Source organism: Ahaetulla prasina, chromosome 5, assembly GCF_028640845.1.
Source record: "Ahaetulla prasina isolate Xishuangbanna chromosome 5, ASM2864084v1, whole genome shotgun sequence".
Taxonomy (NCBI): Eukaryota; Metazoa; Chordata; class Lepidosauria; order Squamata; family Colubridae; genus Ahaetulla; species Ahaetulla prasina.
Genome location: NC_080543.1, coordinates 18,682,276 through 18,708,591, shown reverse-complemented (window position 1 = coordinate 18,708,591; position 26,316 = coordinate 18,682,276). Strand labels below are relative to the sequence as shown.

General features: G+C 38.9%; 1 protein-coding gene across 1 annotated transcript in view; it reads right to left on the bottom strand.

Moving 5' to 3' along the window:
* CNTN5 (contactin 5) overlaps positions 1-26,316 on the bottom strand; it is a 927,011-nt gene that overhangs the window by 207,905 nt on the left and 692,790 nt on the right. Inside the window, exon 8 of the mRNA XM_058185575.1 lies at positions 2,578-2,781. Coding sequence (XP_058041558.1) covers positions 2,578-2,781 — 204 coding nt within the window. The remainder of the gene's footprint in view (positions 1-2,577; positions 2,782-26,316) is intronic.

The following is a 26,316-nucleotide window of genomic DNA, read 5'->3' as shown; positions in this document are numbered from 1 at the left end:
GCCACACCACGCCCATCAAGCCACGCCCACAGAACTGATAGTAAAAAAAATTGGATTTCACCACTGGTCCAAAGTGCTGAGAGTTTATACCATCCAGGTCAAACAATTGTCCAGTTTAGTTTTGAAAACCTCCAGTGATGGAACATCCACCACTCCAGATGGCAAGCTATTCCATTGATTAATTGTTCTCACTGTCAGAAAATTTCTCCTTACTTATAGGTTGGATCCATTACTTCCTGTCCTGCCCTCTGGTACTTTGGAAAATAAGTCAATTCCCTCTTCTCTGTGACAGTCCCTAAACTATTGGAAGAGATGGTCCTTATCATGTTTTTTTTAAAATTTATTTCATTTTGTCCAACAGTATACATAAACATCGACATAAAACAACAACACATCATAAAAACATATATATAAGCAAAAGTATGCAACAACTATGTTAATTTGATATAATGAAAGGGAACAATAGGATAGGAACGGTAGGCACTTTTGTGCTCTTCTGCACGCCCCTCTTATGCATGTTCCTCCTGATCCTTCTCTTCCATAGGCTAGACATGCCTAGCTCCTTCAACCATTCATCATACGATTTAATCTCCAGATCCCTTATTTATTTTTGACCCTTTTAATGCCCAGACACCTCTGCAGTTTTATAAAATACATTGTATAAAATACATTGTAAATGGAAACTAACTTAGGGGGAAATGGTACTTTCTAACATTGTAAATGTTAGAAAGTACCATTTCCCCCTAAATTAGTTTCCATTCTGTTCTAACTAACAGAATTAGTTTCCATTCAGTTCTGTTCTAATATCCAGAGGTGATTTCAATGTGGCATTTTTGGAGGCATTCCTCTGAAAACAACAAAATACCGTATCCCACCAGACTTGAAATCCTAAGCTTAGAAAACTTGGAACTCCGTCACCTCCGACAAGACCTAAGTTTAAGTCACAGAATCTTCTATTGTAATGTCCTTCCTGTTAAAGACTACTTCAGCTTCAACTGCAATAATACTAGATTTAAACCGATAGATTTAAACTTAATGTCAACCGCTTTAATCTAGATTGCAGAAAATATGATTTCTGTAACAGAATCATCAGTGCTTGGAATACTTTACCTGACTCTGTGGTCTCTTCCCATAATCCTAAAAGCTTTAACCAAAAACTCTCTACTATTGACCTCACCCCATTCCTAAGAGGACCATAAGGGGCATGCATAAGAGCACAAAAGTGCCTACCATCCCTGTCCTATTGTTTTTCTTTTCTTCTTCCTATATACATATATGCTTATACCTCCTTATATTTACTCATATATGTGTTTATATATTATATAATCTTTTTGTATGATACCTACATATATTGTTATGACAAAATAAAATAAATAAATAAATCTTAAAGCAGCATTCTTTTCCACAATTGCCCTCCATATAATACTAAAGAAAATATGTAATCTCTATAATGTGTTCCTGACTGGTGCTATAAGGACACCCATGCAAGATCTGACTCAAATGTTGGCTTTTGAATCTGGATTTATGTGCATCCCTGAAATTTAATGCTTGTTCCTAAGCATTGGTCATAAATTAGATCAAGTCTGTCTAGTCCAGCATTCTGCAACACTCAATATTCAACAAAACCCTACATATGGGAACTCACCAAAGGATATGAGTCTTTAACTATTTCCTTAGTAACTGGTAATGAAAGATGCAACCATCAAAACTAATACTTACAGTATGACTATGTCCATGTAGGTTTCTACTTCCATTCTCAAAATTGCCCAAGAAAGTAAAATTGTGCAATGCTACACAATTTTCCCATTTCACTTGTAAATGGACAACATAGCTAAAATGATTCGCTTCTCATCTAAGAAGCTTGTTTAGTTTTAAGTGACTAGTGGGGAATAAACAAATTTACCTTCTTTGCAGTAATCTGGTCTCTGGACTCTGAGAGTCATGGAGGCCATGTAGGGCAGGGGTGAAATCCAGCAGGTTCTGACAGGTTTTGGAGAACTGGTAGCAGAAATTTTGAGTACAGAGAACTGGCAAATACTAGCTCTGTCTGGTCCCAGAGTGGGGTGGGAATGGAGATTTTGCAATATCCTTCCCCAAGGAGTGGGGAAGGAATGGGGATTTTGCAGTATCCTTCCCCTGGAGTGAGATGGGAATGGGGATTTTGCAGTATCCTTCCCCTGCCATGCCCACCAAGCCACACCACGCCCACCAAGCCATGCCCACAGAACGGGTAGTAAAAAAGGTTGAATTTCACCACTGATGTAGGGGTTTATCTGTAGCCTCAGAGTCACCTGAGTGCAAATGAGTGTGTAACCTTCCTGGATCTGTTGAAAAGACTGTGTTGTAAACAGGAGATAGGTGGTGTCGTATCTCTCCCCATGTGTTGAAGGAGGACATAGATGGCCTCTTTGACTCCTCTTTCAAAGGAAAAAACAAAACAAAAACACCAAGGCAGTCCAGTTGCCTTTTAGTCACAACCATGACCTGGCTGATTGAAAATCTCTATAGACAACAGTCCTTCCACACTGCCTCCCCACCTCCCCAATGCATTTCGATTTTGAGAAATGGCTAACTTACCATCAGTTCGAAGGGTTAATGGAGTTGGAGGGCTAAGGACCCTGGCATTTGTCACTGTGTTCTTCACGAGGCAGATATAACTCCCAACGTCTGATGGCTGCACCTTGGATATATAGAGGTTGCCCGTTTCCTGGGAGATGAAACGCCTGCTGTCTTCTGCCACAAAGGAGGGGAATGCGTTAAATACCCAGCTGTAGATGATCTCTGTAAAATAAAGAGGCAGATACTTTGAATCTCTTTGTGGCACTGCGCTCAAGTAAAAGGGAACATATCTAACTTCAATACTTTTTTCTCCAAGGACCAAGGCAGATGTTCAGTGATTATGGGAAAGCATTTTTTTTAACACAAAGACATTTGTTTATTTATCATTATTATTTTTAATGAATTTGGAAAACATGCATGCTTTCCAAATGGGGAATTTGGAATTATTTTCAGCACATGTAGATATTTTTACGCTGAATAAGATTTCCAGTTTATTCCAGCATTCTACAATCTGACTAAACTGGTGTGGAGGAATCAAAACTCGATGATTAAAGATTAGTTATGGAGAAATTTATTACTAATCACTGAGCTATGCTGAACAGGAAGCAATAAAATATGCTAAATGCTTCAGAGGGAATTAGTATTAACATTGTGTGTGGACTTTTGCTGAACGGCACTTGGAAATATATTATACCTTATGTTAAATGCCATTTGAAATCGCCGTATTTAATTTTAGTTCCCGGAGATTACGGAAAAGAAAAACAGAGCTCATACTTCCAGAACTTAAAGAAGGACTAAGCAATCTGCAGTTCTCTGCCCCCCTGAGATTATGTTATCAAGCTTAAGTGATGCAATTTCTCTCTCCCTTCCTTATTTATTCAAAACAATTAAAACTAGGAATAAAAATATGAGACTTCTAAGAGGCAATTCCTTTATTCTGACTACCACCACTCCCCACCCCACCGAATATTGTTCTAAAATGTTATTTTGGAAATTCAGTCACTTTGCCATCAAAAACTGGCAGTGGAAACTTGGAAAGTCATGGTAATAGATAGGTATGGAAGAAGTTTATCTCCCATTTACAACTTTTAAAATCCTTCCCAAAAAATAGGGATAAGTGGTGTCAAAAATTTCTCCTCTTATCACTATGGTTACCTGCAGCCCATCAGAAGTCAAGAGGCCAGAGGTGGGTTTCAGCAGGTTCTGACCAGTTCTGGAGAACCAGTAGCGGAAATTTTGAGTGGTTCAGAGAACTGGTAAATACCACCTCTGATTGGCCCTGCCCCCATCTATTCTCTGCCTCCCGAGTCCCATATGATCAGGAGGAAATGGGGATCTTGCAGTATCCTTCCCCTGCCATGCCCACCAAGCTACACCCACACAACCGGTTGGCTAGCGATCAGAGAGTCATACAAACAAAGACATAACTCATAAAAGCAGGGGAAAGTAATGCTGTTCTTTGGAATAAGTAGCCTAAGCAGTATTTCCCAACCTCGGCAAGTTTAAGATGGATAACTTCAACTCCCAGAATTCCCCAGCCATCTGTCCTTCCATTTTAAACTTGCTGAGGTTCAGAAACCCTGGAAAGGATGTCTTTAAAAAAACTTGCTCTGTCCATAGGCCACCATAAGACATCTCAGTGATAGCAAGATGAGGACAAACACCTCATACAATCATGCAAATATTGTAACTACCCTGTTTCTCCCAAAATAAGACATCCCCTGATAACAAGCCCAGTTGGGCTTTTGAGCGCATGGCAATAAGGCCAAGCGCTTATTTCAGGGTTAAAAAAAAATAAGACAGGGTCTTATTTTCGGGGAAACACGGTAATATTTATGTAGTGAGTAGTAACTTATGTAGTAAGACGATCAGAAGCTTTTGTGGATCCATGGGTTATGATTCTCTCTTTCTCTTTGTGTACAGTATGTGTGTGTGTCCCTGTGTGTCAGTGTGTTTATCAGCACAGTACAGCAATTTTTAATTTAATTTTCTTTATTTTCTGACAAACACCAAGCTGAGATTTATTTACAGCTAGATAAAATTAATTCCTCCCAAGCAAGTTCCCATCTCTCTCAATGCTACCTTAACTAGAAGTTTGAATCTGGCTAAGCATTTTCTACAATTACCTATTGTATATGTATGCAACTTGGAGAGTTGAGTAAATAAAAAGGAGCGCTATTGATTGATTAATTATGTGCCCTCAAATCCTCGTTGCCTCTCAGTGACTGCACAGATAGATCTATGTCTCATTGTACTGGCTAGGTGACCTTCTGTCTCTGGCATTTTCTTTCCCCATTTGATTTCTTTCTCTTTCTTTAACATTCCCCTCAAAGTCATCTGGGAAAGCTAGAATTGTTCTTTGTCATCCTCTCCAATTTCTTCTTTTTTTCATTTTTCTTTGTAAATATTACTTATGGTCTTCCCCAGTTTTTTCCTTGTACCAATCAATTCAGAAGCTAGAGCTCCCTAGCATCCATTTTTACTTGACAGTCATTAATCCATTTCTCCTGTTCTATCTCCCAGAAGACTTAATAACATAGATGGAAGGGACCTTGGAGGTCTTCCAGTCCAACCCCTGCTTAGGCAGGAGATCTATACCATTTCAGGCAAATAGCTGTCCAATGTCATCTTAAAAACCTCCAGTGTTGCAGTACCCACAACATTGGGAGAAAGCTGTTCCACTGATTTCTAATTATCAGGACATTTCTCCTTAGTTCTAGGTTGGTTCTCTCCTTGATTACTTTCCATCCATTGTTTCTTGACCTGCCTTCAGGTGCTTTGGAGAATAGGTTGACTTACTCTTCTTTGTGGCAGCCCTTAGATATTGGAACACTGCTTTCATGTCACCCCTAGACCCTTCTCTTCATTAACCTAAACATACCCAGTTCCTGCACTTTTTCCTCCTCCTTCTCACAGGGAAAGAAATGAAAACCCATGTTCTCTCTCTCTCCTACAATTGGGATGATATGAGCTAAAAAGAACATGTATGGCTAAACGTATACATGCCAGGATTCTAGAGATCTGTAGCTGATTGTAGGCTGTTGCAGATATTATGAGAATAGAATAGAATAGAATAGAATAGAATAGAATAGAATAGAATAGAATAGAATAGAATAGAATAGAATAGGAAGGGACCTTGGAGGTCTTCTAGTCCAACCTCCTGCTTAGGCAGGAAACCCTACGCTACTTCAGACAAGTGGTTATCCGCTCTCTTCTTAAAAATTTCCAGTGTTGGAGCATTCACAACTTCTGTAGGCAAGTTGTTCCACTGATTAATTGTTCTAACTGTCAGGAAATTCCTCCTTAGTTCTAAGTTGCTTCTCTCCTTGATTAGTTCCGGCTCGAAGGAGGCTTTTTAGTCGAAAATTACAGACCAATCTTTCTGTGCTGCGTCACCTGCAAAGTCATGGAATCAATCATCAACCAATCCATCACCTCACACTTAGAAACAAACAATCTACTCTCTAATAAACAATTTGGTTTCAGGAAAAAATTATCATGCAACTTACAACTTCTCCACTGTAAAAACATATGGACTACAAATCTTGATCAAGGCAAAACAATAGATGCAATCTACATAGACTTCTGCAAAGCTTTTGACTCAGTAGTACATGATAAACTTCTCCTAAAACTAAAATCCTATGGCATTTCAGGACCCCTTCACAATTGGATATCTGCTTTTCTGTCTAACAGACAACAAGTGGTCAAAATTGGCAATGCTCTATCAAATCCTGTTCCTGTCAAGAGTGGCGTTCCTCAAGGCAGCGTTCTTGGACCAACACTCTTCATACTATACATAAATGATCTTTGTGACCATATCTCAAGTAATTGTGTTCTCTTTGCTGATGATGTCAAACTATTTAACACCACAGACAATACATCTACCATTCAAAAAGACCTTGATCATCTAACCGCTTGGTCTAAAACTTGGCAATTCCAAATCTCAACCAGCAAATGCTCAGTCTCACATATTGGAAAAAAGAACCCAAACACTAAGTACATACTTGATGGACATTACCTTGCAGATGACCCCCACCCTGTTAAAGACCTTGGAGTTTTCATATCAAATGATCTAAGTACCAAAGCCCACTGCAACTACATAGCAAAAAAGGCTCTAAGAGTTGTAAACCTAATCTTGCGCAGCTTCTTTTCCAAAAACACCACACTACTAACCAGAGCATATAAAACATTTGCTAGACCAATTCTAGAATACAGCTCACCTGTCTGGAACCCTCATCCACATTTCTGACATCAATACAATTGAACGTGTCCAGAAATATTTTACAAGAAGAGTTCTCCATTCTTCTGAAAACAACAAAATACCTTATCCCATCAGACTTGAAATCCTAGGCTTAGACAAGACCTAAGTTTAACTCATAGAATCATCTACTGTAATGTCCTTCCTGTTAAAGACTACTTCAGCTTTAATTGCAATAATACAAGAGCAACCAATAGATTTAAACTTAATGTTAACCGCTTTAATCTAGATTGCAGAAAATATGACTTCTGTAACAGAATCATCAGTGCTTGGAATACTTTACCTGACTCTGTGGTCTCTTCCCATAATCCCAAAAGCTTTAACCAAAAACTTTCTAATATTGATCTCACCCCATTCCTAAGAGGACCATAAGGGGCATGCATAAGAGCACAAACGTGCCTACCGTTCCTGTCCTATTGTTTTTCTTTTCTTCTTCATATATATATATATATATATATATATATATATATATATATATATATATATATATATATATATATATATATATATATATATATATATATATATATATATATATATATGAGCTTATATATATATATGCTTATTCCTCCTATTATTTACTCATACATGTTTATACACTATATAATCTTTTCTGTATAATACTTATATATATTGTTGTGACAAAATAAATAAATAAATAAATAAATAAAAGTTTCCACCCATTGCTTCTCGTCCTGCCCTCAGGTGCTTTGGAGGATAGCTTGACTCCCTGTTCTTTGTGGCAGCCCCTGAGATATTGGAACACAGCTATCATGTCTCTTCTTTTCATTAAACTAGACATAGTTCCTGCAGTGGCTCTTCATATGTTTTAGCCAAGGAAATGATTAAAAAATGATGCCATTGTAAATGTAAAGAAGGAGCTTTTTATCATTTTTAGTGGACATAAGGTAAAGCAAATAAATATTGCAGTAGGATTCATATCTTAATACAGAAGATTCTTAAAGTGAACATAAAGATAAAACCAAAGATTTTTCTTTTAGGTCTTAATGGATAAAGAACTTAGAATTTTTTTTGGAATTTTAATGTTATACATGCTGACTGAACGATACTGGGATTCCCACAATGGATGAATGGCTGCAAAAGTTGTTAGAACTAGTAGAGATGGCTAAATTGACTACTTTGATTAAAGAAAAGAACACAATTAATTTTGTTTCTACTTGGAAAGCGCTTTTGGACTTGATGCTTGAAGAGGAAAACAATGAAACTTTGATTTTGCGTTTTGCTGATTAGATCGGTTTGGTGTTACAGAAATAGCTAGTATATACTATTCTGCAAAAGTAAAAACTTGAGATTTCATGTTATGATCTTATTTTACTGCACCAAAAGGAGTTGGAAGTCAATGCTTTTTTTTTCTTTCCCCCCCTCTACCCTACACTTTTATCTCTTTTCCTTTTACTCCTCCTATTTTACCTTCATCGTTCTTTATATTTTTGTATTTTATGCTTTGTTAAAATTAATAAACTTTTTGAATTGCAAATGATGTCATTGGTCGCCACGATGTAAAAAAGATGTTGAGACTCTAGAAAGAGTGCAGAGAAGAGCAACAAAGATGATTAGGGGACTGGAGGCTAAAACATAGGAAGAACGGTTGCAGGAACTGGGTATGTCTAGTTTAATGAAAAGAAGGACTAGGGGAGACATGATAGCAGTGGTCCAATATCCCAGGGGCTGCCACAAAGAAGAGGGAGTCGGGCTGTTCTCCAAGGTGCCTGAGGGTAGATCAAGAAGCAATGGGTGGAAACTGATCAAGGAAAGAAGCAACTTAGAACTAAGGAGAAATTTCCTGGCAGTTAGAACAATTAATAAGTGGAACAACTTGCCTGCAGAAGTTGTGAATGCTCCAACACTGGAAATTTTTAAGAAAATATTGGATAATCATCTGACTGAGATGGTGTTGGGTTTCCTGCCTGGGCAGGGGGTTGGACTAGAAGGCCTCCAAGGTCCCTTCCAACTCTGTTGTTTTATATATATATATAACTGACAATCATCCTTTAAGTTCTTTCACAATGTATGTCATTTGTCATCACTAGGATTGCCCCCCCACCACTTCGGGTAAATTAATATTCTCAATACTATTAGCAGCTCTTCAGGATTTGAAGCCGAAATCTTGATTGGGATGACTGTATATTTCACCTAGATCTAACATGTACCCCCCAAGCTGAACTAGAGGGCTACTTCTCTCCATTTTCTGACTGCAATTCCTCACAGCTGCCCTGGAAAAACAATAATAAAAAAGGAGAGAACTGATAGAGGCTGTTAAAGACTGTCTTTTTCTAGAACTATCATAAAGGTTTCCAATCCATGTTTATATTCGTATTTTCCATTTCTATTATCTCATCTCCTCCTCCTGATGTTTCCAAGTTGCTGAACTTTTAACACCCAATATTAACTCTCAGGCAGCTTCACTCCAGTTCCCTGACAGACTTGTCACTTCTGGCTCTCTAAATATAGAAATGCCAAGGTTAGTTCTATAATAGAAAATCCACTGCTACTGTTCAAAAACACAAAATGTTTCGCTTGTCCAGCCTAGGATGGAGACATTAATTATCTGTAATGGCCAGCAAGAATAACCTTGAGGAACAAGGGGTAGAGCTGCAACCAAGACAATGATCAGACAAGAGAAATCTGAATCGGGGCAGAAATGTAATTTGAAGAAGTGACTCAGATTTATTAACCCTCCCTAGTTTTCTTAAAGATAAAGACAGGGAAGACTTTTAAGATTGTGTTACTAATAGCTTCCTGGAGCATAAGCTTCTTTTCTTCTTGTTTCAAGAAATACCCAGCTACTATATATACATATATTATATTTCACTACTATCTGCTAGATTTCTAATCTCAGAGTGGCATCAACAAATTAGCACAGGTCACACAAGGGTCTTCACCAAAAACCATAAATATAGATGTCAGAAAGGAATCTTTAATGTGCAAACTTATCTAGCATATACCACAGTGTAATAAAAAATGTAGGAGGAGGGAAAAATCCTGAATGGTAGAATTAATTGTAAATTGGCCTCCTCGTGGAATGCTACGATGGAGCCATTACCTCTCAGTTAACCTCTCTATTTACAACTTTTGGGTGTTGAAGTGATTAAGGCACCCTAGTGGCTGGCAGATTTGGCAATTCATTTTATGAATAGCCTATCTCGTTTATTAAGTTCCCTCCAGGAGTTTAGTATCCAATATCTCTGTAAAGATCATTTGGGAAACTTTTCATAACACCATATCTCTTTGCATCTAGGCTAAGGGTCTATTCATTTCTTCATGTCTAGAAGGATCCCTGACTTCCTTAGGAATAGTTTCCAATTTTCTAATGTGAAATATTTTTTGATGTGACTCCCACTCCCCCCCTCCATGACAAATTCTCATTTTTCTCCTTCTTTTGATAACAAACAAACAAATAAATAGGGAGGTTCATTTTTATTCCTTGAAAACTGTTATTTGATCTCTCTCTCTCTCTCTCTCTCTCTCAGAGAAATCTTATAAGGAGCATCAGATCATTTCCCAAGCTATACTATAATATCTAATATAAATTTGCCAGGTTGGCCTCATGAAAATCTGATAAAAAGATGGATCTGTGAATTTTTGAAAGCCTGCGGGAGGGGGAGGGGGGAGGGAGAGCAGGTGGGGGAGGAATTTGTTCATCAAATGGTTAGGTTGCATCAACAGATTTGAATGAGTCAGAGATGCCACATACTGTTTGCATTGGCAAAACTCTTGTGTTAGCGGGGTCCTAAAATTAAGATAAAACTCTTCTGAATAAAACTTTTTATTCTGAATGTATACGTGTTGCATGCAGTGGTGAAACCCAAATTTTTTACTACCAGTTCTGTGGGTGTGGCTTGGTGGGCATAGTGTGGCTTGGTGGGAGTGGCTTGGTGGGCATGGCAGGGGAAGGATACTGCAAAATCTCCATTCCCACCCCACTCTGGGGCCAGCCAGAAGGGGTATTTGCCGGTTCTTCGAACTACTCAAAATTTCTGCTAATGGTTCTCCGAACTGCACAAAACTTCCGCTACCGGTTCTCCAGAACCTGTCAGAACCTGCTGGATTTCACCCCTGGTTACATGGCAATGACATGGAAATGCACACAAAATGCAAAAGTTAACAATTTAAAGACTGAGACTTAATATTATGCCACGTACAAGCAATCTTTGAAGTTGAATTTGTCTAATATTGAAATTATTGGTTATCATAGAATCAAGTGGTAGACCTCAAATAGCAAAACATAAAATACAAATGCATGAAACAATAGTTATCGCCAATTCCTGCAGCCATATCTTTGAAAATTCCGCATAATATATTTGAAGTTACTCATTTCTTTGGAGATGACATTCCCTTTCAACCTTCTTTGGATGATTATGGGTTTTATTTACACATGTATGCACATCACCACTTGATATCATCCTTCATTAAAAGACTGTAAAATGCGAGAACTGAAAAAAAATCTTTGGATGATATGAACACTCTGTATGATTTATGGTCAATGATAACTCTTCCATTCTACTATATACAGACTATATTTTAGCTGATCTTATGTGAACAAGGGAATATTGACCAAGTTAATCATCCATCACATATATGGGAAGGAGGTGTAAGTATTCACCAAAATTCAAAATTCACTTCAGCCCAAAGTTGACATATCCAAGTCAGCTTTCCTTAAGTATTTATGTTAAATAGCTATATGACCAAAAAAAAATCCTCTAATCATAATCAAATCATCCTCAAATATTGAGAGGGCAATTTGTATTTTTTCCCTCTAATACCTATATTTAGTGAAAACTTCCTTTCTCTTCAGGCAGCTTGTAAATAATCTTGCTCTGCTACTTTAATAAGGTATTCCTTAATAGAAGGTATTTAAGAAGGTATTTTAAGAAGTAAAATATTCTGAAATTTAATAAGTAAAAAATTCTGTAATTTAAAAAGGTATTCTTAAAAGTTCAGACTGATGAACGGTATCATTTAATTCTTCCATTCAACATTATTTCTAAAATAAGTGATAATTTCTGAATTTGTCTTTCATTTTTTTTTTAAAAAAGCTGGCTTAATTCTATCTGTAGCCTGGTCTTTTTAAATATGGTCATTTTAAGCACCTTAATACTCTCATAGGAAACCGGAGAAGTTCTGGTAGAAGAACTTGTTGTGTCTGCGCCCCCTGAGCTGGGCCCCAGCCAGAAAGTGACTTGGAAAGTGAGGGGGAAGGACCATCAGGACTTACCTTGGGAGCACTGGCTTCCCTGGCTCAGCTCCAGGAGCCAGAGGCAGGCCAGGTGGAGGAGATAATGAGGCCTCCATTCCCTGACTCTTTCCCCCCAGGCCACGCCTCCAGACCCGGCTGATGGCAATCAGGCCTGGCTGGACCCTAGGTTTCGTAGGCAGGAGAGGCGGGAACAACAGAAGCAGGGGTGGGGCAGGCCTAGGAAGTGCTGAGTCATGGAGCCACACCCCACAGGATATAAAAGCAGCGAGGGCTGCTATGCCTATTCGTAGCAGGCAAATCAACTGCTTGACTAGAGCTGAAGTACTGTTTGTTCCTGGGTGACTCATCAACATCAAGGCAGATAACAGAGACACTTGGCAGACGCTCGCTAGTTTGCTGCCAGAACTGATAGTGCCGGCTAATTAAGTCATCACTCGGACTGAGGCGAGGGGGACAGAACAGAACTGAAGAACAGATCAGGAAATAAATATCCGACCTGTGCCAGACAGATGATGCGTTTGTGTTAAATTTGCAGTTTAGATTTACTACTGCATTCCAACCTGAACTTGAACTCCCACGTTTTGGCTAAAGCAGTAGTGTTGTAGAACTTTCTGAGGTTCTACAGCAGGGGTGTCAAACTCTATTTCATTGAGGGCCACATCAGGATTGCGTTTGGCCTTGGGGGCCGGGGGGGCGTGTCCATGGTGGGTGTGGCCAGTTTGATGTCACTCGTGTTGGGGGAGCCTGTAGTGGCCTGAGTGCTCTGCCAGCAAAAATGGGCTCCCGAGCTCTGTTTTTGGCTGGGACGGACTCCTGCAATCCTCTGCCAGCGAAAACAGAATTCAGGAGAGCCACATGCAACCCTTCCAAGCTCTGTTTTCACTGGCAAAGGCACTGCAGGCCAGCCCTTTGCTTCTTTCTAGGTTGGCCCTGCAGGCTAGATTTAGGCACCCCATGGGCCGGATACAGCCCCTGGGCCTTGAGTTTGATACCCCTGTTCTAAAGTGATGAAGTTTTGAAGTTCTACAGTGATCAAATTCTGAAGTTCTATAGTGAAGATTCAGTCAAAGAACCCCATCAAAGCTGCTTGAGGAAACAAGGAGTCTCTTATTTTGTAGACCAAGGAGAGTTAGCAAATTACTCCAGTTTTCTCTGTTTTCAGACACTCCTTGGCATCCTCACAATATGTGACACTTAAGAGTTGAAGTTGAGACTTTGAAGCGAGAGGAAGTGCCTTTTCTAGAACAAATCACGATGCTTCTTTGCCTCAAAAACAACAACAACAAAAACCATGCAGACTTTCTGCATTTCCCACTGCCAGGAGTTTGATCCTCAACCAGCTCAAGGTTGGCTCAGCCTTCCATTCTTCTGAGGTTGGTAAAATGAGGACCCAGATTGTTGGGGATGATATGCTGACTTTGTAAACTGCTTAGAGAAGGTTAAAGCACTAAAGCACTGTGAAGAATTTTATAAGCCTAAGTAATATTGCTATTAACAGCTCCTTTGCTTACCAATGGAAATTCTCAGTTTGGTTGCGGTAGTACCAGTGGTAGTATTCAGCTGGTTCTATCTGGTTCGGTTGAATTGGTAGTGGTGGCTGCAGCAGGCTCCGCCCACCCACTTGGACGTCATCATGTCCTGTTTTTGACACTCTGCACATGCACGGAAGGCCCTGCATATGCACGTGCTTGCATTTGTAAACCCTAGGTCAGTGTTGGTGAACTTTTCGCGTTCTCGCATGCTGGCCCGCGTGCCGGAAGTGGCACGTGAAACCGTCCTGTGCCGAATGTGCGGCCTCGCTGGCTCCTGTCACGTTCATGCACTCAAATGTGAGCCAGCCAGCTGGCTGTCACATGTGTGGTGCCGGCGACTCTGGAAGTGTGGCGATCATCATGTATGCGCGCAACACCAACCCGGAAGGCCGGGTGCTGGCTCGCGCATGCGTGATGGACTGCTGCACTTTCAGGGTCTGCCGGCACCGCACGTGCAACAGCCAGCTGGCCGGCACACATTTGAGTGCAGGAATGCGACAAGGAGCTGGTGAGGCCGTGCAATCGGCATGGGACGGTTTTGCATGCCACTTCCGGCACGTGTGCCATTTGTTCGCCAACACTGCCCTAGGTTGTACCTATATATTCTCACAACAAGATCAGTTCCTTCCTGCTGATATCAGAACTGGCTACAATGTCACAGGCTTTTAGCTTTCTTTCGGAAGCATTGGAATATAAAGATCTGCTGAAATTTGAAAAGTGATTGATCAGCTGTATAAAGTTCCTAATGGAAGGGAGAAGTATGCATGAACCCTTGTCACTCACCACACCTCAAACTACAGTACAATAAATTAGAAGCCAAGTTCTTTTTTAATGCAAACTGTAGATTACCTTTGTGAAAAACATTTATTTTTCCAAGTCTGAAAAACTTCACATTCAGAAACCAGGGAGACACCTACAGTAGAAGTTAAAGGGTAGCATTTTTTTCATATGCCCCATATATCCATATTCCCCCCTTTTGTGTACAGTAAATGGTATGTTTTCACCTACAGTACAGCTTATTATCAATATTCATTAATCTCCATGCAAGTCTTTAATGAAAGCAATTTATTTGTTCCGCTGGGATATTCCACGTAGGAGGAGGTGATACCATCTATTTATTACCTAGAAATGGAATTGCTTTCTTTTGAGCTCTTCGTTGTTCTTGATCTATCACATACATACCTGCCCAAATAAAACCACAAACTGTGTCTTTGCCTTTATTCAAGTTTAATTACTGTGATAAATCTTTGGAATTTCTTTCTCTCTTGCTGCTTTGCACAGAGCTACCAAAGATGAGTTAACATGGTAGAATCATGACAAAAGCTGATCCTGCACTTATAAACTGAGTCAGTGATGGGTTGCCCCTGGTTCGGTCCAGTTCTATAGAACTGGTAGTAAAACCGGCGGGAGGTTCCACTCACCTGCCACAACATCATCACAGGTGATCTGCGCATGCGCAGAAGCGTGCGTGGGCGAAGCGAATGCACACATGGACAGAATGCCTCCCTGCTCCCCATTTGTTATTTTAGTTCAAAGGATAGTAAACAGAGAAGCCATAAATCTAGCTGGGGAGCACATTTCTTTCAGCTGGAAAAAGACTGAAAACAGGAAAAAACAAAATACTATCAACCTCCTAGGGGAGACATGATAGCAGTGTTCCAATATCTCAGGGTCTGCCACAAAGAAGAGGGAGTCAAGCTATTCTCCAAAGCACCTGAGGGTAGGACAGGAAGCAACGGGTGCAAACTAATCAAGGAGAGAAGCACCTTAGAAATAAGGAGAAATTTCCTGATAGTTAGAACAATTAATTAGTGGAAAAACTTGCCTCTAGAAGTTGTGAATGCTTGAACACTGGAAGTTTTTAAGAAGATGTTGGGTAATCATTTGCCTGAAGAGTTGTAAGGGTTTCCTGCCTAAGCAGGGGGTTGGACTAGAAGACCTCCAAGGTCCCTTCCAATTGTGTTATTCTATTCTATTCTATTCTATTCTATTCTATTCTATTCTATTCTATTCTATTCTATTCTATTCTATTCTACTCTACTCTACTCTATTCTATTCTATTCTATTCTATTCATGAGTTTTGGTAACCCTAAGGGTGTAAGATAAATATTTTAACAAGAATAAATGCAATTGTAGATGCCACGTTTTAAAAAGGTTGGTCTCCATAGATAGGTACCCAGGAACACATGGGTTCTGACATCAACATTTTTATGTATTGTGGTTGAAAGAGCTGGATATGTTTAGCCTGAAGAGATAAGGTATAAATGGATACCATATAACATTAAGAAGGTTTTGACGGTGAAAAAAGCTGCTTTGAAAGCCAGCTTTCATGTGCTAGAGGTATTTAGGTCACATTCCCAAGTCTGCTTTCTCTGCCTCTCTAAATATCTGCCTCTCTACAGTAAAGTTTTACCACTTCTCATACAGATCTCTCATGAAACATCAAAAATTAATCCTTCTGGAAACTGCTGAATAAAAAGTCCATAGCCATATAAGTAGTTTTTCATTTGTGGAATAAGATTTGTCTCCTCTCCCTCTCAATATGTTCTAGCTGTCTATTCCTGAATCATTATGGCAGAAGTTGGGGGGAAAGGATTTGCAGAAGCAAGAGAAATTGCCACTTGTCCCAGTCTTCCGACAGAACTTGTTCTGATGAATAGAAGAGAACACAATTCTTTATTAGCCAAGTGTGATTGGACAAACAAGGAATTTTTCTCTGGTGCACAAGCTCTCAGTGTACATGCAAACAACAGAGTGATAGGTCATAGACTTAAATCATAAGATACAAACAACAATTGATATATCATGATATATCAATAGGAGAAGGTAGTAGGAAAGATGAGAGGTGAGAAAGGTGAGAAGATGACAAGAATAATAGCAATATAGCCTACTACATGGGTAAATATCCACAGTGCTATGGGAGTTAGGTGTTTAGCAGAGTGATGGCACGGGGGAAGAAACTATCTTTGTGTTTGGTTGTTTGGGCATGCAATGCCCTATGGTGGTGTCCTGAGGAGATAAGTTTAAATAGATTATGACCTGGCTATGAGGGGTCTGTAGATATTTTCTTAGTGCTCTTTCAGAGCCATTCAGTATATAGGTCCTCAATGGAAGGCTGGCTGGTTGCAAATCTGAAGAAAGGGAATACTGCAATCCTAAATTGCATTAACAGAGGGATACAATCAAGATCAAGTGAGGTATCACTCTATAAAGCCTTAGTAAGACCACACCTAGAATACGGCATCCAGTTTTGGTCACCACATTATAAAAAAAGATGTTGAGACTTTATAAAAAGTGCAGAGAAGAGCAGCCAGGATGATTAGGGGACTGTAGAGTAAAACATATGAAGAATGGTTGCAGGAACTGGGCATGGCTAGTCTAGTGAAGAGAAGAGAAGGACCAGGGAAGACATGATAGCAGTGTTCCAGTATTTGAGGGGCTGTCACAGAGACGAGGGGGTCAAGCTATTTTCCAAGGCCAGACAAGAAATAGTAGATGGAAATTGATCAAGGAGGGATTCAACCCAGGGCTGAAATCCAGCAGGTTCTGACAGGTTCTGGAGAACCGGTAGCGGAAATTTTGAGTAGTTCAGAGAACCGGCAAATGCCACCTCTGGCTGGTCCCAGAGGGGGGTGGGAATGGAGATTTTGCAGTATCCTTCCCCCAGGAGTGGCGAGGGAATGGGGATTTTGCAGTATCCTTCCCCTGCCATGCCCACCAAGTCACACCCACAGAACCGGTAGTAAAAAAATTTGGATTTCACCACTGATTCAACCTAGAAATAAGGAGAAATTTTCTGACAGTGAGAACAACCAACCAATGGAACAGCTTGGCTTTGGAAGTTGTGGGAGCTTCATCACTGGAGGCTTTCAAGAAGAGATTGGACTGCCATTGTCAGAAATGGTATACCAGTCTTCTGCTTGGGCAATGGGTTGGGCTAGATTACCTACAAGGTCCCTTCCAACTCTGTTAATATGTTGACATGTTACCAGTAGTGTTCAAAATGGTGCAGCAAGAGCAATGATCTCAACCAAGCATAAGAACTGGAATTCCATGTGGGGAAGGACATTTACAGTTTGCATCAGTGAGGTAGTTTGAATCATTCTGTTGGCTTTGTCCATTATTTAAGTAACAAGTGCCGAAGTTTTTTTCCAACTATGGAAGTGCTGGAGGATGCCAACAACGAATGACAAAGGAAAACTGCTTTTGAGTTTGGACACCTTGCTCACAAATTGAACTGAAAAAATGCTTCCTCAAAACATCATTGAAGTGAAGTATTCCTTTGAAGCTTTGCACAGGCCTAATCCCTGACAGTACAACCCAAACAATTCTTTCAAGTGCCACCTAAATTTGAGCAATTCAGAAGTTCAGTCTAAGATTAGCTTGCCACCAGTAATATTGACAATAATATGAATCTTCTTTCCTGGGCATCCATGGAAGCTTCATGGTTTCAACAAAATGACAAAAGCTCGACCCCTTCTTTATCCTCTTCTGAGGATGGAGCTACAAAGAATATAAAGAAAATGTACATCGAGTATTATAAACTCTCCAGGGGGAAAAATAATACTCTGTGTGTTTTTAACATTGCTTTTTTCCCAGTGGTATATAAATAGGTGTATGTTGCCACTGATAATAGCAAAGGATCTCAAATTTTGAATATAGAAGGTTATGACTTGTTATATGGATGGCATGCGTACTTATTTTATGAAAAAAAAGTGGATAGGGCTTTTAAGAATCATGTGTTGAGAAGTGCTCTTTATGGTCTGGAAAAATATTCCTATAAATTAGATTACAAGATTCCTATATGGGCGAGCCCTAGACATGCAATAGAGAATATAAATATAGAACAGAAACAGGAAATGATTACTTATAAAGAACTTTTGTATGCTGAAGGAGGTAGATTGCAATTAAAATCATTACAGGTATTAAATGAAGAAGGGAGGAATTATACTTGGTTTCAATATGGGCAAATAAGTGCTAGATGGAAAGAAGATCAAAAATTGGTATAATGCAAAGGAGGAAAATTTAATAAAGCAAATTAGAAATCAGACCCAGGAGCATATAAAGAGATTGTATAATGTGTTGCTTGAAATAGATTCGAAAAGGATTTGGTAAAGGATTGTATGATAAAATGGGCACAGAATATTCAGGAACCAATAATGTTGGAAACATGGGAGAAAATTTGGGTTAGAAATGTTAAGTTTACACAAGCACAGAATTTAAGGAAAATTTTTATAAGATGTTTTATAGATGGCACTTAGATCCCAAAAAATTATCATGTATGTATCCTAATATCCAAGCGAAATGTTGGAGGTGTGATTGTGATGATGCTACATATTTTCATATTTGGTGGACTTGCAAGAAAATTAAGGTCTTTTGGATAAGAATTTGGTGGATTATTCAAAATGTACTGAAGAAGAAGATAAAGTTCCTGCCACAATTTTTCCTTTTGGGAATTATAACGGATTGTACAGGGATTGAGACTAAATTGATTCTGAATTTAATAACAGCAGCAAGACTGTTGATTGGACAATACTGGAAGAAAGAAGAGATACCTACAATAGAAGAATGGATATTGAAAGTTATTAATTTGGCTGAGATGGCTAAAATCTCAGCTTTTTAAAAGACAATACGCAGGAAAGATATTTAATTGAATGGAAAAATGGATTGATTATCTACAAAACAGATATCAGATTAAGAAATATCAGATTGCCTTTGAATAATTAGAAAGTTATTTTATGTAATGGGGAGGGGTTGGGAGATGAAAAGCTTTGGATGTGGTTATTTGGATTGAAGGAAAATTTTATTCTATGTTTGGTTTATGTATAACAATACCTTGTGATTGACCTGGGAAGCCGGGGAGGAGGGGAACGGGTTTTTGGGAGGGAGGGGGAAAAAAAGGGGGGAAAATGTTTTTGTTTTTTAAAACTCTTTCAATAAAAAATAAAAAATAGCAAAGGATCTCACATTTGTATAGTAAGCTGGACTTGAGCCACTCCTTTGTCCTTCAACAAATGGCTGAATATGAAAACAAAGCTGCCTTCACTGAAGATTATTCTGCAGACCACACAGGGTAGTTAACCAGATCAGCAAAAGACCAAATGGCAGCACTCAGATAAATATACTGTGCTTGATTAATATTAACCTTCACACCTTGTGGGGTGTGCACTTGTGTTGATGTGCTGTATGCTGTCAGCCAGTCAGCCAGCTGGGTTAGCTTAATATGTAATAATTCAGTAAGCAAATATTTTGTGAACATGTAAGATACGAGAAAACTGGACATTCAGTGTCTCAGATGCCCTTCAACTACAGAACACTTCCAATTAATGAAAAACTGGGCCCTAAAACTTAAAATATTTTTGAGGGGAACTTTTTCTGAGTGGAGAGGTGTGTGAGACAATTAAAATAATTGGGAACACAGGTAGGAAAGTCAGACAACCCAATTTATCAAAAGTTAATCAGCTGCCTAATGATGCCAATATTTCTGTTTAGCCATGTGTTAGACTAATAAATCACTATCAACCTCACTCTTATCCAGTTATTATTCATACAGTTCCTTGCCGAGCAAAATCTGACTTTCTCACCTGATCTTACATATACATAAAATGCAGCTGAGTCTCTGTTATCCTATATATCATGGGGAGCTACTGGGAAACCAGCAACCTGCTCCCATTTATCTTCCTCTTGTCAAATAATTGTTATTTAGTGATCATGCATAGCCATCTGTTGTCTTATTTTGAGTCCAGGGCTGCATCCCCTGATTACAGTTCCTCTTCAAACTCTCAACTGCAGCAGCTAATATTTGATGTTCACTTTCTAGGAACATTTTCAGCAAAAGAGGCGATGCATCACCACTGCTTCCTTTTAATTTACTTATTTGTTTACACATAGCATCCTGAGATATCTTAAATAATCTGCAAATATCCATGTAGTCTAGAATTTGTCTCTTCACGGGCAGCCTGATAAATGTTTGCAACTCTATTCAGTTTAATGCTGTAATCAAACAGTCTAGAACCAGTCGTACAGTCACAAATATGGGATGTCAATTTGCTAGGTATGCCACGTAAAGGTGGAGTCCCAAGGGTTGATAGTCGGGAATCTTGAATAGGAAACAGTGTATCAGGGTTCCGACATAGTGTTATTGCTACTTGTAAGGTATTGAAGGAAGAAGGAATGGCCTTGAGGGACAGGAGGAAGTACTGCTACTAAGGAGATGGTTAGATAAAAGGGCCCAGAATCCAGGATAAGAATATAATGTGTGTCTTAGACAAGCCCAATTCTAGTTCACGTGTAGATAAAAGGACACAGAAATAGAGCACATTCAGGCTTAACAAGATTATGTTACTACAGTTTTACAATAAGAGTAGTACTGACTTACACATTGGTTTCCTGGGCTGACACAAGGTGAAGAAATTCAAAAGGTTTTCAAGGCTGAAAGTTCTGCTAGAGCAGGGGTGTCAAACTCACGGCCCGTGGGCCGGATGCGTCATGTGCTGGCCCTGCCTCCACCCGGTCTAGTGAAGGGGAAAAAAATCCCAATACATCATGTGATGCCACCGTGATGATATGAGTTTGACACCTCTCTGCTAGAGGGTCAACATCAGCAAGGTGGTAGAAGGAGCTTCAGCTATCAGTACAACATGAATATTCATAAGGGATGGAGCTTATATTGCAGAGTGGTGCATTGGCCTAGAGGTGGAGCTCTCGCCACACAATCAGGAAGCTGTGAGTTCGATCCTAGGTGGAGGCTGGTATTTCTCTCTCTGGGCACAATGAGACTATATCTGCTGCACTGGCAACAGGAAGGGCATCTGGCCAGTAAACACTCAGCTCCATTCAGTTGCCCCGACTCCACCCCGCAAGGGATTACGCGGTCATTAAATGAAAATGATGATGATGATGGGGTTTATATTGCAATCACCATCTTGCTCATTTTGCCTCTTCGCATGGGCTTTCTGCTGAAACTTCCCAATTACAAAAATGTGCATTCAATCATCTGTGGTCATTATTGAGGCATTGGCTTTAATTGCAATTACAAATGATAATCAACTTAGCCAGGTAAGATATTTGTGTTCCCATCTAGAGTCATCCGAATAATTGGTATGCTTATTTGCAAGGAAATTCTAAAAGTGGTGGGATACCTGCCAAAATCCTCATGCAGTAGTGTAAGAACTTTGCTAACCTCGAAAGTGATTAGTCTGCTAATGAGCAGCTCAGAAATTAATATTCACAATGCTTGGAGATCTGAGGGTGGAAATAGACAAACTATCAGCACTGGAAGATCTATAATTATCATATTGATGAGAGAAACCCATGTTGTCGAAAGGGGAAAAATGGGGACAACTGAAATAAGACTCATATTGAAGAATGGTGAAGCAGCTGTGGGATAATGGAAGTATGCACAGTCCTTCAGTTTTTAACTGGAAAATTCATATAAATTCATGGCAGTGCAACTTTTCAACTCTTCAGTTATGCTGTCATCACAGATTCATTTTCTCCAAAGTTGAACTTTTTTCCCTTTTTTTTTTCCTAGTTAGAGCTTAATAATCTCCATTTCACTAGACTGGAGTCAGTTATAAAGATACTGCCAGGAATGAGGAATGGACTGGAATTAATAAGATGGTATCTATTATGTTGGAATGTACGTATATTTTAGTGAAGGAAAAGTTCCTTCATATAAATCTCCCTCTAGAGGGTGTGTGTGTGTGTGTGTGTGTGTGTGTGTGTGTGTGTGAGAGAGAGAGAGAGAGAGAGAGAGAGAGAGAGTTTATATTATCCTATTTACTCCATATTGACAGAATTTGTCAGAATTGGCATCACTCACTGGTCTTTTTTTTTTTTAAATCAGGATTAAACCTGAAAGTTTTTCATGTGAATGCTGTCTAGATATTGATAAATCAGGTTTCTTTTACATCATTTCTTCTATAAATTCATTATTTTGCAAATGAAAACATATAATTTCATATGCAAGTTTCTCTAACGTATTTATATTTTACACAATTTTTTCAAATATATGCACTTTATATGCATTCCCCCCCTTTCATTAGGTACTCAGACCTCTTTTCTGGGCCATAAGAGGCCAAATGTCCAAACGTTGGTGTCTTTTTAATTTTTTTGTATCATTATACATAAATACCTTTGAGTCCTATACAGATCCCTGTGGAACTTTCAACTTTTATGTCAATTCCTAGCTCAGTATGACAAGTCATTAGACAAGGGAAATGGAAACATTTTCTAAAATATGTGGAATGAAAACTACTCAATATATATATATATATAGCTCATAAGGCTGGAATGAGGAATCTATCATGGCACCAGCACCCTTATTTTATGTAATCCAAAGAAGAACGTTCTATCCATATCTATGTGATACCTTATACCTGTTTAGAATAATTCTATCATTTATCCTTATTATGACAGAGGAGCAATGCCCTCAAACTCAGCTCAACATCTGGTGACCCTCTGAGTACATGCATGTAGTTCATTATGCATCATTTGCCATTGTCTTCTAGGATATCTTTAACCCTCTAATTTAGTCAACAATCTTGAAACTCACAGGTAGAAACCATCTATGCAGTAACCAAACTTAATCCTGCTTACTGTTTAACCTAGACAAAGTCAACTCAAGGATGAGATGTATCTTCTTAATGGTCCACTGAGTTATATTGTCTACAATGGAAGTGTAGAAGAATCTAGAGATGATCTTTGAGAAAATAAGCAGTGACTGCTGATAAAAACACTGTGAAACTTTCAAGATTTTGCTACTAATCCTATATTGATAAAGTAGAGTTCTAGCATTACTTCTGCTGTTTGTCTCCAGACCTGACATACCACAAAGAATTGGTATTAATTAAAATCTTATAGTATTTCCCTTTACCTTTCCTTCTTATGCCAAAGAGAGCCAAATAGGACAATCTTTAGTTTCTTTCTTACATTTTTTTGTTTTTTCCTCAGTTGATGCTTTACTAATTAAACTAACAGAAAGATAAAATGCAAAGTAACAACAACAAAAAAGGAGATTTTAAAAAGGGCAAATCAAAGTGGGGAGAACTTAAAAAGTGATAAAAATAAAAAAGAAATTTGACTCCTTTCTTCAGTACAAATAAAATTATATAATAAAATAATCTCTAAATTCAAACAAAAACATCATGTAAACAATATGTAAATTTAACAATCCAAAACAGTCTCTAAATCTATATAGCAAAATAATCACTTATTCTAAGCATAAACCTTAATAATGTACAATACACACATGCACACACAAATATGTATATATTATGCACAATATTTTCCATAATCATAACAAATCTGATTATCAAATATTTTACTAATTTAAGATCATCTCTATCCTTCTCTATAGGAAACCTGAGGCGAAATTTCACATTGATGCATTATTCCCATCATTAAAGTATATTTTAATACAACTTTTCAACATTTTCCATCTATGACTTTGAGACTTAGAAGAACCTTTTCTCTGAATCCTAAACAGATCCCTGTGGAACTTTCAATTTTTATGACAATTCCTAACACTGTAGCTCAGTATGACAAGTCAGTAGACAAGGGAAATGGAAACATTTTCTAAAAGATGTTACCACATGCTGGATTATTCTGAATGATTCTATATGCTAAAATAAATATATACTGAACAACAAAAAGCTGAGAATTTTCTTGACTTACTTATGATATAGGGAAAGGGAGAGAAAGATGTTATGCTACAAAGTACCAACTTCTTTAGCAGCATTTTTATTAGAAGAGCTTTATACGGTAAGAACTAACAAAAACCATTTGCTTCTGGCTAACATTTCTTTTCATAAACAAGACAACCTTCTTCTCTTGTGGCATTTTGAGAAAGTTCCCATAATATCCTCAGTGCAAATGTGCTCAATGGCTCAGAGAGGTTGTCAACTCCTGATATAAATAATATATAAAAGAGAAGAACTACACCATCTCCCAGGTTTTGAATGTACTCAGCATTTTTAATCATTCAAAGCTGAACTTGCAATCAGAAGTAGTATAACTCAGGTGTTTATCATTTCAGAGAAAACTAGGGCTATAATGAGTAAGGACCTCATAAAAATTATCAAGGCTTTTTCCCAGGACTCCTACAGTAGATAAGAAATCTGTTGGTAAATGACTGTCAGAGTTCCGACTAAATCATGAGCTTCGAGCCAAGCTTCAAAAGAAATAGAGTTATTTATTAGGAGCAACATGTCGGCATGTACCCAAATGTACCCAGCTCTGCCCCATGTAATTTATGGCCCAGTTATGACCCTGTTTTCTCCCTCCTTCAAGGGTGTATCATAAATCACATTCTCCAACAGAGCACTTTCGTGGGCTGTAGAGATCACGCCCTCCAACTGTTGCCAGTAACCTGGGTTACAGCCTTGAGAAAGGTATGCGTGGAATGTGCTTTTGGTTGTGGCTGCTGTTCTGTTCCATCAGTTCCCCCCCTCCTGCTTATGGCAACTCGAAAGCAGGTCATGGATGCTTTACAAATTGACAGACTGCGGGTAATTTCTAGTTTTATTTGTTTCCATCAGTCATAGTTGCTTGTGGGATGTTTGTGGGAATGTAACGACTCCAGGCTGATTCTTATTTATTTTTGTCTCCAACCCCAAGCTCTGTCTGTCCTTCTCATATAGAAACAACGCTGTGGCTTTTGTATAGATAATCTCAAAGGGAGTGGCCTTAGGCTATTTCAATATTAGCCAATATATCCAGATCAGAGCAAGCCCATACAACATTCAGTTCAGCTATCAGAAAATAAAGCATAATGTTTATTTATCAGAAACCAGCAAATGGAAGTTACACCTGGCACATAAAGCAGCTGCCCAAACAGGCCTTAAAGTGGCCCATATAAAAAGCCTGTTGGATAAGCTGCACTGTTTGTCAGTTTGCTTCTGGGTCCAATTTAAGGTGTTGGTTATGACCTTTAATGCCCTTTATGGCATGAGTCTAGTTTACATGAGAAACCATCTCAGCCCAATGGGCTTGGCCCATTCCACTCAAACTGGCAGAAGGGGCTTGCCGTGGCCCCTGTTGGTCAAGGATTTCTGGCTGGCAAGGTCTAGGAGAAGAGCCTTTTGCCACGATTCCTGCCCTCTGGAATATCATGACCCTTAAGTTGAGATCTGTCCCACCTTCTTGGCCTTCCAAAAGGGCCTTAAAATCTGTCTCTACCATTTGGCCTAGTGTTTCATACTGGAGGTAGTTAATGGATTAAGAGAGGATTCTCCTTGCATATGGTTCCTTCCTTAGCTATTTTAATGTTAATGTTTATTATTTAAATGTTTTATATTGTGGTTTTTATCTTGTTATCTGCACAGAGTTGCTTGATGGCGAGATGAGTGGCATATAAAAAATAAAGAAACAAACAAATAAAAAAAAGGGGCCGTGGTAGCTCAGGCTGTAGAAGCCTGTTATTAAAACACAGCAGCCTGCAATTACTGCAGGTTCAAGCCCGGCCCAAGGTTGACTCAGCCTTCCATCCTTTATAAGGTAGGTAAAATGAGGACCCAGATTGTTGGGGGGGGCAATAAGTTGACTTTGTAAAAATATACAAATAGAATGAGACTATTGCCTTATACACTGTAAGCCGCCCTGAGTCTTCGGAGAAGGGCGGGATATAAATGTAAATTTAAAAAAAATAAAAAATAAAAAGTTACCTGGCAAAGTGGGATAAAAAAGCAGAAAAACAAGAGAGAAAAATAAAGGGTAGAGGACAATCTATGGTATTTTATATAGTATGT